The sequence below is a fragment of the Gossypium hirsutum genome, chromosome D13 (assembly GCF_007990345.1).
Source record: "Gossypium hirsutum isolate 1008001.06 chromosome D13, Gossypium_hirsutum_v2.1, whole genome shotgun sequence".
Taxonomy (NCBI): Eukaryota; Viridiplantae; Streptophyta; class Magnoliopsida; order Malvales; family Malvaceae; genus Gossypium; species Gossypium hirsutum.
This window is the reverse complement of record NC_053449.1, coordinates 100,146-117,192: the sequence shown is the minus strand read 5'-3', so window position 1 is coordinate 117,192 and position 17,047 is coordinate 100,146. Positions and strand designations below refer to the sequence as shown.

The 17,047-nt window shown below is 33.9% G+C and overlaps 2 protein-coding genes across 2 annotated transcripts; one reads left to right on the top strand and one right to left on the bottom strand.

Moving 5' to 3' along the window:
* Positions 1-8,497: 8,497 nt before the first annotated feature.
* Positions 8,498-13,134, top strand: LOC107935540 (putative SWI/SNF-related matrix-associated actin-dependent regulator of chromatin subfamily A member 3-like 1). The gene is made up of 3 exons (XM_041109809.1): positions 8,498-10,041; positions 10,366-10,657; positions 12,038-13,134. The coding sequence occupies exons 1-3, from the start codon at positions 8,548-8,550 to the stop codon at positions 12,841-12,843; spliced, it is 2,592 nt and encodes an 863-aa protein (XP_040965743.1). The 5' UTR covers positions 8,498-8,547; the 3' UTR covers positions 12,844-13,134.
* A 7-nt stretch (positions 13,135-13,141) lies between these two features.
* LOC107935539 (UNC93-like protein 1) lies at positions 13,142-14,980 on the bottom strand. The gene is made up of 2 exons (XM_041109810.1): positions 13,630-14,980; positions 13,142-13,546 (listed from the first exon to the last, which is right to left on the bottom strand). Exons 1-2 carry the CDS (start codon positions 14,790-14,792, stop codon positions 13,297-13,299), a joined length of 1,413 nt encoding a protein of 470 aa, XP_040965744.1. The 5' UTR covers positions 14,793-14,980; the 3' UTR covers positions 13,142-13,296.
* Between the last annotated feature and the right edge of the window lie 2,067 nt (positions 14,981-17,047).

Below are 17,047 nucleotides of genomic sequence, written 5' to 3'. Positions count from 1 at the left end.
ATTGGATTTGGAAATATTTGTTTATGGCCCAGCATTTTCTTCCCTTCTTCTGTGTTCTTTCCCTAAAAAGGCCCCTTTTCTCTCACCATTTCTACTTATTGCATTTTCATCAATAAAGATCACACGTTTAACCCTCAAATTCGGCTCTGTGGCACATCTGTTATGTAACTCTGAAGATTTTAGATTTACATTTTTGTAAAGATTACTAGATTGATGTGAGAATGTTTTCTCTCTTGAAACATGATCGCTGAGTTTTGCTGCCATTGTATCAATTTTTCGAGCAAGTTCAGATTCTTCCAAATAACAGCTCATTAACTCTTTTGTTTGCAGAGAACCTATCCATCCGCAGTTGCATCTTCAGCCATAGAGCCATCGGAGGATGCTGTTGCTACGCTGGTGTCTATGGGCTTTGATGAACTCAGCTAGGCAGGACTTGTGCATGCTAGAAATGACATCAATGCTGCCACAAACATTCTTCTTGAAGCACAGTCCCACTAATTGAAGCATAGAATTGCTGGCGAAAAGTGGATGCCGGGATGTTATTTCATCGGTATATAATGCATAATCACACATATATTGGATGGCAACCAATTTGCTTGCCTCCGGGGTTATGTGGCATTCCAAGATTTCACTATGGAGTAGTATTTTCTTCCATTTTGCTCTCACATATTTCTGTTAGTAGCAGTAATCATACACCAATGCAACTCAAAACTTGGGGAGTTCTTTTTTTTTTTTTTGAAATTGTTTACCCTCATGCAATGCATGCGTCTTACCAAAGGACATGTGCGTATGCAAGTTTGTAAATTTGTTCGACTTAAATAGACAACTTAGGTACCGTTTTAGTTCCTGCCAAATTTCCTCATTATTCCAGACTACAAGGCGAAAATGCTGATAATATATAAAGCTTAATGAGCGTTTTGGTATCTGAACATGGTCGCAATATTTTGTTTTGGTATTTGTGTTCTGTTTTTCTACCTGGTAATTTGATTCGAATGCTGCATACCTTTTATTGCTTGCTTAGCGTCGATAGCCAAAAAAACATAACATGTGGATTAAATATTAATCTGTGTGGCCCCATAATTTTCCCATGTGGACTTACTCTTAGGAGCAAGAGTAAGGTCTCTACAAGTATTTTGGGTTTTAATCATGGAATCCAATGGATTTCAGCATCTTTCTTAACCCAATAACTGGGTTTTAGGGTTTACCTGATTTTAGCTATCCAACACAAAAAATAAAAATAAAACATATATCATTTACTTTCCGTCGACGGGTTTCGTTTTCCTTGTTTTTTCTACGTCTTCGTCAACAAAACATGTGTCTCTATTAGCGAGCGGAACTTTTCTTTAAGTGAAACTAGTAACCAGGTTGTGAAAACTACCACTTCACAAAAACCACAAGATTTATAGTGTAGTGGTTTCTAAGGCTTGTTGTTCCACTTCCCTAATTTTCCTCCGAGAACACTCTACCACTCCCCACCCTGGCCTTGCTGCTCCAGCCGACCATGCATGAACAACTGCAACCAGCCCCCTTACACTCCTGGTTTTGTCCCGATGTTGATTCTGATCAATTTTCGATAGAAAGTGATAAGTCATCGGAAAAATAGTTTTTGGCCTAGGATTTAGGCCAAGGTGTCATGTGTGTTGACGTGGATGCCCATTTCCATGGTGACTCGTTTTCTCTAAATTTTTAGTTACTTGTGGTTTTATCGAGGTCTCTGTAGGAACTCGATTTTGTCTGGGTTCCATTGGCATATGTTATTTTAGGTCAAAGTGCTTCCAGAGCAAGGATCTGTATAAATGTTATCTTACATAGCCTAGTTTGATGGATATATGAATACTTTAATTTCACCCTCCTCTCTAGAATTGAAAAGAGTAATGGCTCTCCAACTACACTTATTGACATAATGTAAATTAGCCATCAACATTTGCATCTTTTCTTAATTTGGCTTATTTTTTTTATATAGTTAAATTTTCATTAACTTTTAAAATGATCAATCGTTTTTTTAAAAAAATGCTTATTAAAACATTAATCTTTTAACGATGTTGTGTGGCAACCCGCTTGACAATCCATGTGTACTTCATGACATAAATTATTTATCTTAATCCACATCAACAAGAAATAAATAACATGGATTACCATGATTAAATTTTAACATTTTAGTCCGTATTTTCATCAAAAAGCATCAAATTCCATTAAAATTCTCTTTGAGAAATTGATAGTCAAATTCAACTCTTTTTAATTTTATTAATAGTATTGTTGATTGAGATAGCGTACAAATGACTATTATAAATAATTGTATTCATTTAGTTTTCTTAATATGATATATTAGTATTTAAATTTTATTTTACTTCATTTAATCTATTTTAATAATATATATTTCATATATTATTATTAATTATTTCAAAGCATATATTTTATTATTATTATATGTTATTTTAAACATATTTTTTTGCATACTAAATTGTAGTGATAAGATGAAATCATGTCTTTTAATAACAAAATAAATTCTAATACATAAACTATAATTTGATTTAAGAAGATAAGTTTAGTTTTTGTGCGTTTTATAAGTAGAAGAGTGATGAGCTTCCCAAGTTGCCATGTTTATATTTTGAAGAATATCATTTTTGATGCGAGGAAAAATGATGATGATGATATGTGAAAACAGATCATTTTAATTTTATTTATGAGTTTTACATCATGACTAAAATTAATAAATTATCACATAATTTTTGAGCAAATTCCAAAATCATAAATAACCAATTCAGGAATAAAAACACCCATGTCTCTCACTATTTATAATCTTATGTTTGTGTGATAAATATCTCAAAAGAATGAGAGAGAGAGAGAGAGAGGAGCAGGCAAAAATGTCAAAAAAGAAATAAGTAGCAAAACTTGCGGGCCTTACTGATAATGATTCATGCCAGACAAACCTCCTTCCATTTATCCTATTTCCAATCAATAATTGTATACATTTACTTTGTAATTATAATTTTTTATTGTATCCAAATCTAAAATAATTCAACCAACCTAAAATCAACTTCATCAGCCCTATGGATACTATAACGTATGATAAAAACAATACAAACCATATATCATTGATTTAATAACATGCTCTTGTCAACCTCGATTTTACAAGAAAAAGAAAACCCAAATCTACACTTGTTTTCATACTATTGCTCTGCTTCTGCTATGTGTTGCTCTATATGACCATATCTTTTTTTTCTGTTTGAAATCTGCTATATCTGCCATTAATAACAATACAACCCCACTAATAACGTCAACAACTCTTCCCTAGAAAATGCATGATTTTAGTGTTCTCCATTGATCTAAATCAATTTTCTGATAGCTTCTGTTAAATTTATATTTATATTTATATATTGATGTATATGATCAAAATATTTAACAAATAAAAAAAAGTGTATATATTTGTTGCCCAAAAAAAAAAAACTCAGAGCTAAGCTTCCCATATACATATATGCAAAATCACCAAAGGGTAGTACTGGCCTGTAAACAAGCCTCAAAAATATAATGCTCTCACAATAAATTTAAAAAAAAAATGAAAGGGAAGAAATGAAGCTTTGGGTAATGCTCATCTTTTTCTCTCTCACTTACCTCTTATTGTGTAAAGGATTTGGACCTGTATACACTTTCCTTTGTTGTGCTGCAAAAATGTCATCTCCATTTTTACCTTGAGATTTAATAAACTTGGGACTTTTTTGCTCACCGTTAGACCCACCAGCTTTGAATCTATGAACACCACCTGCATAACATGGAGTCTCAAACTGTAGTAGCAGCAGCAACAGCAGCAAGAGAGACAAGCAAGCTAGCCTTGTTCTTAGGCACATGATGGCATGGAAAGGTAGTTTTCAAGCTTGAAGATGCACTCAAAATCAAAACTTGGGCTGTTGCTTTCTATAAAGAAAGCTCTTGTTTTTTGGATTTTAGAAGCCTTGGGGTTTGAACTCGAAGAGGAGCTGCCTCTTAGGCAGACAAGTCAATATTTGTTGAGAGTCAAAATACATGGGAAATGATGCCTGGTTGTTTCTACTATCACTCTTAAAAAATAAACCACAATGGAAATAAAAAAAAATATATTAACAAGTCTGAAAAAAGTTTTAAATTTTTTAGGTTGTGAAAGTTCCACTGAAAGAGAGAGAGAGAGCATGATATAATATCAGAACATGAGAGCTCCACTCAGTCTTTTATCAATACTGAGTCATTTGATAACAGTGATTTTGATTGGCTGTTTTTGGTAATGAAAAGCCTTTGCTTTTGAAGGCCTGACTAGTATATACCAAATGTCCTTTATCTTCATTACAATTTAATAAGACATGTCTTAACCCTTTTTTTCTCATTGACAAATCCCAATTGTAGTTTGGTTATTAACTGATCACTTTCACATATAATATGAATATATTTGGTGACCTGACAAGCAATGCATTTATCAGATGTTAATGTAAAATATCATACAAATCAAGTATCATCCTCTTTGGATAAGTGTAGCTGCGAAGTATGACCCCTTGAAGTCATTGTAGAACAGAATCATTGAAGAGCAAGACCATGGTTATAACTTATACGTAGATAGAGCGCTTCTAACATCACAGTGCCAATGGTAAATTGTTTTATTTGACTTGATAATTTAATGAAGAAAATTTTTAGACTTGTTCGTGTGATGTGTTAGTGATGATACTTTAGTCTATCTATGAAAACCAATCTTTAGCATTTAAAGATTGGATTGAATTCATGTGAATCAATTAAGTTATTGGAATGTGGGATTTGATTGAGATAGTGCTAATGATTTTGGAGAGCATATCTTCGAGTGATTTTGTTTTGATTGCTATTAATGTAATAACTATTTTCAAGGATCTACTTTCTATTCACTTAGATTTTATGTTAGTAAGGTGAAATTGATATATGCTTTGAGGATTGTATATGTTTTGCATGAGAGCTCATTGAGCGTATTTTAATTTGTTCATTGATGAACTATTTTGTGAGAGAGCGCAAACTAAATTGTAAACATTGTTGAGTGTTTACTGCCCAAATTCTTAGGGGAAGAATTCGGAGTTGAGTGTTCTCTATACTTAGAGAGTGATAGAGTGTGAATCACTTGTTGTATTCATGATCAAAGATGATGGAATTACTCACTAAGTTAGGCTCCGTAGATGTAGGAAAATTAAATTAAGCAAATAAATTTTTACATTATTTCTACTTTGTTTGCACAATTTTTCGTGGTGCCAGGCTTTAGTGGCCATTACAATTTAGCACTTCTATTGCATTGTTCATTTTCAATAAAAAGGAAACTTAAGGTAACAATAATTGAAATCAGAGCAAATACTTAACTTATCTAGTGGTGAATCCTAATATTACTTTTTGCTGACAATGGGAGGTTCGTCAATTACTCGTCCCCCTATGAGAATGGTAACTATCCCTACTAGAAGGCTAGAATGAAAGTTAGGGTAAACTACATAAACGGTCAACCAACTATAACAAAATTTTCATTATAGGCACCCAAAATAAAAAGTTTACAATTTAGGCACGTATGTTACATAGTTTGTTCATTTTGGTCACTCCCGTTAAAATCTCAAATGAAAATCTGATGTAAAATTATTTCTAATTTTTTTTCCACATAGTTAAGTAAAATAAAAAAGTATCACTTTATTCCCCAACCTTTTAATATAAATGAGGTTTAACCCCTAAAAAAGTAGAACATTTGCATTACTAAGCCTAGTTTTTGGTGAAAAAAATCATTTTGAGCATGGAGTTATTGATCTAAAAAATGACGTTTGGTGCCAAGACTAAGAACAACATACCTTGGAACTAAGGCAATTGGATGGTCGGAGAAGGAAATCGGCAGACATTACCTTCTAGTTTCAAGGTGAGATTTGAAGAGTTTGTGACTGATTCACGGAAAACTATCCTAAGATTTGAGAAAAAAAGGGAGAGAAGAGAGTTTTTGCGTGTTTAGTCATCGGAGAAGACCATCGGAGAAGGCGGTGGCAACAACAAGTTGGAAACAACATTTTTATTTAGGAAGAAGAAAAACCCTTCTTTTTTCATTAAAAAAATATTTTTTGGAGAGGTGAAATGCTAGGTTAGATTTCCATTTAAATTTGAACGGGAGTGATCAAAATGGATGACCTAGGTAATGTGAGCGTCTAAATTGCAAATTTTTTATTTTGAGTGTCAAAAAATAAAATTTTTAATAATTAAGTGACTATCTATATAACTTATCCTATAAAAATAATTTAAAAAAGTTACAAATTTATTTAACAATATCTTAAAATCTTTTAAATTTTTTATATAAATTTTTATCGGTATGTCTTAGAAAACTATTTTTATTCTTTAAAAAATCCAAAGTTTGTTTATTAGAATATTGTAAAAAAATATTTTTATAATAAGTTTCATTCAAAATAAGGTTTTTTTTTTAAGAGTGTAATCAAGCAGGGGACGAAGAAAGAGAATCTTGACTCCCATGAGTATTGAGATTCGAAGTCAAACTTAAAAATAAAGAAAGTAGTAAAAATATTAAATGGACCTCGACATCTTTGAGAGTCAATGTTCAAAGTTAGACATTAAAAAGAAGAAAATAATAAAAATATTAAACGAACCTTGACACCTATGAGAGTCGAGGTTCAAAGTTAAACTTATTTGTCAAGGTCTCTTTCCTTGACTCCTAATTGATCCTGAAGTCAAACTTGTTAGTCAAAATTTTCTCTGTTTGTCCCAAGTTAAACTTATTAGTTGAGGTATCCCTCCAAAATTATGGAGAATAATACACATATTTTACCATGGTTAGCTTTGATTTCTTTTGATTTTGATATAACAACCTTTAAAACAAATTTTATATATTTTATCTCTAAATTATTTAGTAAAAATATTGTTGAAAATTTTCATTAAACTTTTTCAAAGCTTAAAAATACTCACAAAAATATTCTAAATATGTTCTTGTTCCAAAAGTTTTTGAGTTAATCTCAAGTTGTTTCAGAGTGTTTAAAATGTTTTTTGATGAGTAAGTATCATTAACTAAGGTTTGTGTATGGATACTTTACAAATCAATAGCCATAAGACAAAATAGAAGGGCAAGGTATCAATATTGGTTCTTGAGGCATCATTACATGTGCTTTAGATAACTATACACGCCTCTAAGGTGTCGATACCACAACCTTTATAACGAGTACTAATGGCCAATTTTTGTAAAAGGTACTGATACTCTCTTTGTAAGTATCGATACTTGTCTTTCAAGTCAACTTTTTCTACTGAAATATTTATCTTGCAACAACTCCATTTTATCCCCGTCGACTCTAAATGACTACAAACCAATTCCTTGATATAAATACACTTTAAGAACACTAATCCAAATCAAGAAGAATACTCTTTAATTCTCTTTATTTTCTTAAACATAGTCTTGAGTGCTTTCATTGTAAAATCCTTGTATGGGTTTTAGTGAGCTTAATATTATAAACACCTACGTTTTAGAGGTTTATTTTTTAACTTAATCTCTCACTAATGGTAAATCGATAGTGTTATTAGTTTAGCCTTGAAAACTAATGTTAATGTTCTTTTTGCTATATATAATTTAGTGAATTGAAAAAATCTTTATTTGAGACATTTTAAAACAGTGGAGTTAAAAAATTGAAGCTCAAGTACTATAATTCGAAGTATCAAGCTTTTTTATCCTACATATAAAAAAATTTTAAAATCTTAATTCACCCCTTTTAATAAATTTGAGCCAAACAACAATATTCTAATAAAAAACCTCAAAAAGTAAGATTATCATATTTTCCAAACATTTATAATTTTTTTTTAAAAAAAAGAAGAAGGTGGAAATGAAAAATGAGGTAAAATTATGGTTTTTTATTATGCTCAAATTTAAAAAAGTTAAATTTTAATTTGATATAGTTTAATATTTTACTTTTATAATGATAATAATTCATCCATGTAATTATTAATTCTCTTAAAAAACTAATATAGTTAATTATGTTGATTAAAATATTGGTGTAAAGTTTTCTTAAAAACACCTCTTTTTTTTATTATTACACTGAAATGAATTTTTTGTGTTAAAAATGTTTTAGAGAAAATTTAGGGAAATATTTTAACAAGGATAGTTAATAATTGATAAAAGTATTATGGGAGTCTGTCCTATAAATTAGATTGCTTTTGACCCTTTAACTAAAAAAATAGCAAATTACATTTTATTGTTTAAAACTAAAATGACGTGCCACGTATATCTCATACATACGCATTGTAGAGAGAGCAAAATGCAATCGGCCCCCTAACATAGGTTGATGGTACTTTTAGTTTAATCATATTGGTTATTAGAAGTAACTAATAACATTGCAAGAATGGTCTTATCAAATTATTTCAAATTAATGTAAGAAGACTGTTTTTCAAATTTCAATATTGTAAAGGACGATAACAATAATTTAACCTAAAAATGGGTATAACTCGGTGCACCGTGGAGTATAAAGATGGGTTTATGCATTGGCATTTAAAGTCCCTCACTTCCCTCTCTTCACTCAAAATTCAAAAACCCAAAGCCTCAACCTAATGGAAGAATTGGCGTCGTCCGTTGATGAATTATGGGAGGATCAAGAATCCTCTTCCCAGTCCTCCTTCGATACTTATTTGCTTGGCTTTGTCATCGCCAATATAGTAGGCCTTCAGTATTACAGAGGCAAAATCAGTGGCCGAGAAATGGTGGGACTTGTGCGAGAACCTCTCAACCCTTACGACGGAAACGCCCTCAAAGTTCTCAACACTAGAACCCTTCAAGTGGGCCATATCGAGCGTTCCGTAGCCGCCGTACTTTCGCCTTTGATTGACTCTCACTTGATTGTCGTCGAAGGTATCGTGCCTAATTCTCGTAGTGCTAGTAATAGGTATAAAATCCCCTGCCAAATTCACATTTTTGCTAGATTAGAAGCCTTTAATTCTGTTAAATCCGCGATTTCACGAGGTGGGTTGGAGTTAATTTCCCACTCTGATGTGTCTTTCACGTTGTCTGAGGCTGCTGTGGTTAAGGGAAACAGAGCTGGAGGAGAGTCCCAGAGTTTGGATAAGGTTTTCAAGTTGGTCGAAAAGAATGTTAGCAAGAAGGCAGCAATGGAACCCATAGAGCCTCCAAATGAGGTTATTATATCTCAGCTTTTGTTGCACCAAAAGGAAGGTTTAGGATGGTTACTCCATAAAGAAAATTCGAATGAGTTGCCTCTTTTTTGGGAGGAGAAAGGTGGAGAATTTGTAAACGTGTTGACAAATTATCAGACTGATAAACGTCCTGAGCCTTTGCGAGGAGGGATTTTTGCTGATGATATGGGATTAGGTAAGACTCTAACTTTGCTTTCTTTGATTGCGTTTGATAAATTTGGTAGCTTTGTTCCCAATTCTGGTGATGCTGGTATAGAAGAGATTGTTGAGGAGGATGTTAAGAAGGGAAAGAGGGGTAGAGGAGCTAGTAAGAAAGGTACTAGACCTCGAAAAAAACGTAATACTAAGGAAGCTGAATTTGGCAGTAAAGCTAAGGGGAAATCTGTCAGTGTAGCTGATGGGTGTGTCAGTTTTTCTGGCCGAAGAACGACATTAGTTGTGTGCCCCCCCTCTGTGTTTTCATCATGGATAACACAGCTTGAGGAACACACTAGTCCGGGGAAATTGAAGGTGTATATGTATTATGGAGGAGAAAGAACTAAGGAAGTTGAGGAGCTTAAGAAGTATGATATTATTTTGACTACTTATAGTACTCTGGCCACTGAAGAATCTTGGTTTGACTCCCCTATGAAGAAGATAGAGTGGTGGCGAGTCATCTTAGATGAGGCACATGTGATTAAGAATGCAAATGCCCAACAGAGTAAAGCTGTCACTAATTTGAAGGCCACTTGTAGATGGGCCGTTACAGGAACTCCCATCCAAAATGGCTCATCTGATTTGTTTTCTTTGATGGCATTTTTGCGATTCGAACCGTTTTCTATCAAGAGCTATTGGAGAAGTTTGGTTCAACGACCCCTTGCTCAGGGTAATAAGAATGGTCTCTCACGTCTCCAGGTAGCCAAGCATAACTATGACAGCTCTTAATGGAAACATGTATTGTTATTTGATATTTGTATTATATGTGTATAATATGTAAAAAAGAAGAAGAAGAAATTAACTAGATTTATGAAGTAATTGAATCATGTATGAGGAAACTAAAACTGTCACCTGAGTTGCTCAAACTTAATCTTAGAAGATAGCCTTTTCAGTTGAACATGATAGTTGACTACTTGAGCAGAAGTAGCTCACTTAGACATCTATGTAGGAATTAGGATAGGCTCCTTTTCATTTCATTCTTTCTTATGCATATTGATTTGTTATGAAATAAAATTCTTTCAGGTTCTGATGGCCAGCATCTCCTTGCGGAGAATAAAGGGTAATAACTTAGTTGGATTGCCACCTAAAACATTACAAACATGTTATGTTGAGCTTTCTGTAGAAGAGCGTGAAATTTATGACCAGATTGAAGGAAAAGCCAAAAATGTTATCGAGGAGTTCATTGCAAATGACAGTCTAGTGCGCAACTATTCAACCGTGCTTGGCATGCTTTTACGACTTCGGCAGATTTGTACTAGTCTTGCCCTGTTACCTCTGGATCTCCGAGCGTTGTTTCCATCTAGCAATGTTGAAGGTATTCAAAGTTATTAGAATATATCCTACTCATTTACCTTGACATTTCTTTAGGTTCCATTAAAATTTTATTCAATACTGTTTACCGAATTGTTATATTTTAGAGATTCAGTTTAGTCGCTTGCTCTAACAGATTGAATATTTAGGTTAAGACCAAGGCCAAAGAATTTATGGTTTATGTTGAAACCCTTTGTGCATTCTATGGAATTTATGATTCCTACAGGCAGATTTCTTTTATTTCTGGACTATTGCAACTACTGACAGACATGCTATGTTTTTATGTGCAATCTCTAGGAAATTTAGGAAAAAGAGATTTGTCTTGTAATTGAATCATTTTACTTAGATCACTTGTTTCAGAAGTCCCCCTGGGGTTTTGAGTTTAGTAGCCACAAAGAAATTTAGTCAGAGAATGCTTGAATCCGTTAAATGCTATTGGAGAATTCTTAATGGGAAGACGTTTAAAGGATGTTGAAGGTACAGATTAGGCCAAGGAAATATAGATGTGCTACTGGAGGGGATCTTTTCTTTCTTTGGAGAATTGACTGAAGCACTTACTGACTTCACAGAAAATCTCTAGAAAATAAGTTTTGGCTGGATACTTTTTTTGTGTGTGAGACACAAATATGTAGTATATGATGCTTCAGTAGGTGTCATAAGTTAGCTTGTAAAGAAAAATTATGGTTCTAAGGACATTAGGGTCTAGGCTTCATGATAAAGGAAATCCTCAGGCAGCTAAGATGGAATGTGATAGTAGTTCAGAAGGTTAAAAGATGTTGTTTGCCCTGATAAGTAATCTTAATTCCTTTTTGTCTGTTACCTGGGTTTATCAAAGTTTAAGAGGATGTCATTTATGGACTTGTTAAGAGTGGTTAGTTAGGATAAGTAGTTTGTCAGGACTTGTCCCAGAGTACGATGAACAGTGATTTTGATGTTGGTAACATTATATACTGGATATTTTTCTGGTGAAAGATTGTTTTAATGATTTTGCAACCCAGGAAAAATTTCTTTAGCTTATGTTTAAGAAAATGAATGGCAATGGAATTTTAGAACATTATAAATTTATGGATTCAGAGAATTATCAGTGCTTTTAGAGGTTCACCTCTTTCTGCACTTACTGGGGATCTGATCGTATTCTGCTGCCTGCTTGCTGGTAGAGCTGTGTATTAGGTCAGTCAGTGTATATTCAGCCTCTTGATACTTTGCTTCTGGGCATGCTAGTATTGTTCTTCTAATGGATATTGCCGTGTTGTTCTTCAGATTGTTCACTGTTCTCATTTTTATAGAAATGTTTCAGCATCATGGTACAAGGTGGAACTATTTTCTAGCATGCTGACGATTGTTGTTATAGTTCACTTATGACATGTATATAAATTTGAAACAGATGTATCCAACAACCCAGAGTTGCTAAAAAAGATGGTTGTGATGCTACAAGATGGCGAGGATTTCGACTGTCCTATTTGCATCTCTCTTCCTGTTGATGTAGTAATTACACGTTGTGCCCATATCTTTTGCCGATCCTGCATCCTTAAAACCCTACAGCGTACGAAGCCATGCTGCCCTTTGTGTCGTCAACCCTTATCTCAGTCTGATCTCTTTTCAGCCCCTCCAAAATCTTCTGAAGCTGATCACACTGAAATATCATCAAGGAACCCCACATCATCGAAAGTATCTGCTCTACTAAGCCTCCTTCGGGAGTCAAGAGATCAAAAGCCAGCTACAAAGTCAGTTGTTTTCTCTCAGTTCCGAACTATGTTGCTACTACTTGAAAAGCCGCTGACAAATGCTGGTTTTAAGATATTGCGTTTAGATGGATCAATGAATGCAAAAAAGAGAGCTCAAGTGATTGAAGAGTTCCAAGTTCCAGGACTAGATGGGCCGACAGTTTTGCTTGCAAGTCTCAAGGCTTCAGGTGCAGGTATCAACCTTACAGCTGCTTCTAGAGTTTACTTGATAGAACCATGGTGGAACCCAGCTGTTGAGGAACAGGCTATGGATAGGGTTCATCGTATCGGGCAGAAGGAAGATGTAAAGATTGTGAGGCTGATTGCTCGAAACAGCATTGAAGAGAGGGTATTGGAGTTGCAAGAGAGGAAAAAGAAACTAGCAACAGAAGCTTTTGGAAGGAAGGGCCCTAAGCATCGGAAAGAAGTCACGATAGATGATCTTCGCACTCTCATGTCCCTATGAGTTTTCAGGCATCATGTTTCTAACCCCTCTCCATGGAGCTCTTTTACTGTTTTTTTGGTTATAATAGGATTTCTAGGACTTACTTTCAAGTTTTATAGGCCATTAAAGGCTTACTGTGGAAATGGAGAGAACTTCTGGGATATTTTGTTGTAAATATCTGCTACCTAGAACTTTTTATTATTATTATTATTATCAAATGCTACCTAGAACTTTAAATCCAGGAAAATGGGATATTTTGCCTTGAAATTCATCAGATATTTATGAAGAAATGGAGAGAAAAGTGTTGAATTCCATTAAGTGAAGAAAGCTCTGCACAGTAGCATTTAACTTAAATTTCCTTTTAATGGAGACAATAATGGCGTGGTAACGTAAACATAACAACTGTTGTAAAAAGACAAGATGCTCCATTTAGGGCAGGAACGTGGGAGAAAAGACAAACAAAACAAATAACAGCTAAGTAGAGATGGCAGTACTGTTGATATCTTTATTAGAAGATGGAACAGGAGCCTCATTTACAATTTCATCTTCAGTCTTGTTATCATCCTTTACAGCTAGCATAACTAGAAGCACCAGCAATGGATAACTTATAGTAGTGAGTGACCAATTCACAATCAACTGGGAAAGGAACGGAACCTTGTGTGTATCAACTTGCCAAGCAACTGCTGCTCCTGCACTTTGTACTCCCTTATAGAATCCACTATATCTGCAATATTATTAAGAGACATCAAACGTAAGTAAAAAATGGATGGATACCGAAAGAACATGTAATGAAGAAAAGAGCACTACCTGCTGAGTGTCTGTGAATCATCAGCTAAGGCTCCTATAACCCAATAAACCATGCTTTGAAACATGGCATCAAGCAATCCATAGCTAAAGTACAAAACAAAAGGACCAGCAAAAGAAGAGTCCTTGAAATCCAACTTTTCACTTTGAGGACGATCATGCGAATAAGGAAGCTGATTGGCAAGACCACCACCCCAAATTGCAGTACCAAGCAAAGCAACAACACTAATCCCAACAAAACCCCTCATCCTCCTGCTTTGGAAACTAAAATCCAAAATGTAACCAATCCCAATAGAACCTAACATTTGTGCCCCCCAATAAAACACATTGTTTAACCCTCTAGTTCTAAGATTAAAAAGAACAGCATTCACATTATTAAACTGATAAGTATAAAAGAAATTACTAGCCCAAGCAGCAGGGACAATAAGCAACATTTTCCAATTAGTAAACAATTGAAGGACCTCAGTTGCTTCTTTAGAGACACTAGAGTACTTAACATCGGTACAACGTGTACCATCATCACGAACAACACGGTTAGGTGGCAAAATAGCAAAAGAAAGAAGAGTTCCTGCTGACATAAAGCACATGAAGCCAATATAAGTAGCATCATTCACAGAAGCTGCTTCGTTTCTATGGTAATTCAGAATAAAAGGAACCAATCCACCAATGACACCACCCATGTTGAATATACTCCAAAACAAGGAAATATAAGTGCCTTTCCGATTTGGTGGAGGATAACTAGTCATAATAGCACCTTCACAAGCCCAAAGAAGACCAGCTCCAATACCCAGTAAAGCACCAGCAATGATAACAAAACCTTGGTGTGGTTGGTGGTTGTAATAAAGCAAAGAACCAGCGTATAAGACATAAGTGCTACAACCGGCAGCAAGGGTAAGATGGGGTCCGAGGATGTTGTAAATGCCACCACCTAAGATACCAAACACGGCGAAAGTGGTGTAAAGGGCGGTGTTAGCGTTGTTGGTGGCAGTTCGATTGACTTGGCCTCCTCCTCCCATACCAGATAAGGCGTTGAACATTCCAGGGCAACAAAAACATACTAGGCCTATAAGGGAGACTTGAACAAGTGGGGAATTGTATCTGAATCTTGATTTTGTGGACAATTTGGTGATTGATTCTTCATCTTTAACTTCAACTTCGGCACCCATTTTTTTTGGGGGGGGGGGCAAAGGATCGAAAATGGCAAGAAAATTGGGAGTAAGATTCAGAATAACAAGTATCAACTGCTTATAAAGAGGACTGATCAAATGGTTTGCTAGCTTTAAGGACGAGAAAACTGAGGGTAATTATTCATGATAAATAAAAAATTAAAACAATTTTACGTCTTTGGAAGTATCAATCATGTTGTTGTATTGTTGATGATGAACTTTTGTTTGGGGTTAAATTACATTTTAGGGCTTAAATTTGATAAATTTTTTTATATTGGGGCTTGAACTTTTTTTAGTCTAAATTAGATCTTGAACTTGATAATTGTTCTCATATTAAGGTTTGAACTCTTTTTTTTCCAAACTAGTCCTTAAAATCCTAGAGTTCAGATCTCAATGTGAGAACAATTGTCAAGTTCAAGATCTAATTTAGAAAAATAATTTTAAGTTCAATTATTTAACTCATGGCCTAACATGTGAATAATTGTTAAGCCCAAGATTTAATTTGGACAAAAAAATTTTAATACCAATACAAAGAAAATTACTTAACTTTTTTTTAAAATTAAATTTTTTAGTGATAATGTATGGAATGATTAACTTCCAATAACAAGTAGTGGAATATCCAGGAAAAAGGAAAAGAAATGAAAAAAGGGTAATAGAATAGTTTCCAGAATTAAAAACTTTATGCATAAAAACAAAAGGTAAAAGTAATATTTTATCCATCACAGCTCACCCAAATAAATATCTAGAAAGTTGAAATTGAGATTGAGAATCAAAAGATTCCAAAGATTGACATTGAAATTAACTAAATTATACCCCACATTTGACTTTTTATAGTAACTACACATAACGTGTTTGTGACATTTGTCACCTCATCCTTTACGTTTTGGTTAAATTGACAGCTAAAAAAGAACATAAGCAACAGAAAACAATGTTTTGACAACTCCCTTGGCAGCATATTTCTCCAAGCACAACCCTGCTGCCGGCCTTCTGCTTTCACGACATAAAAATCTTTAGCTACCTTAATTAATGTATATTGTTGTCATCTTCTAAACACTTTTCTTGAATACTATCATTTGTTGCCGGCTCTCTTTCTGCGCAACAAACTAAGGGTATTATTTTTGTAAAAAACACGAATTGGGGCAAAGTCAGATGAATCAGTCAACTTCTAAATCCAACAAGTCAACTTCTTATTAACTTAGTTTTGAAACCACGCAAAATGAGCGCCAGCATAAAACAAAGCCACAATAAGATGAAAAGGAGAAAGAGACAGACATATAAGCGGTGCGCATGCGTTCATCCTCTCGTTACTCTGCTACAAGTAGAGGATGTATTGTGTAATTATTATACTTGCTTCTCTTTAATGTGATTGTGGAATTTATGTAATATACGTTTTACTTCTCTTTCACTCCTCTATAACTCACCTCTCAATTTTTTATTCATAATTCTAATTATTTCTGTATTTAGTCTAATGATTAAAGGCTGTTCATTCATAAAATTTACTCGAGTTCAAACTTTTAAGAGAGCAAGTGACAGCTCTTTATTTGAGCGTCTCTCTTTAGATGTAGTGTGTACATATCTACCAACCCTTTAATTTTATAGTATAAAAAAAAGAAGCTACTATCTATGTTCAGGGTTCATAATTATACAAGAAATGAGTTACGATAATATAAACTTGATTTTATTTGTGATTTTATAATTTAAAAATTAAATTTTTACTTAATTAATCTTGGACCAGTTTGGGGGTTCTTGGCTATATGAGAAAGGAGTTACCGTGATATGCACTTGATTTTTTTTGAGATTTTATAATCTAAAAATTAATTTTTTTACTTAGTTAATTTTGGATTTTTCGAGTTTTACTTTTCCTTTCATTTCCATTTTTCTCTTCCATATTCTTGAAAATTGGGGGGGGGGGGTTGCTTGATCATCTGCTTATGTTTGTTTTTATCTATTTTTTGAAGGCTTTTCTTGTTGCTTACGTTGCATGTCTTGGGACATAAGTTTTTCTAATGACTATTTTTTTAACCATGTGCAGATTGTATCAAATGCACTAAATTAATATCTTACACTCGAAAGGGCAAATCCAAAGACTTGGACCCCTCTTAGTTCAAATAGGTTAATTACTCTTTCAGTTATCCTAAAAATTTTATAATTTAACTCAAAGTTGTTTTAATACAATTCATGCTTTAACCTGCACGATTTCGGCCCCTTAATTTAATTAAAAAAAAAACCCCCTCTAGCTTCAAAACAAACCTAAA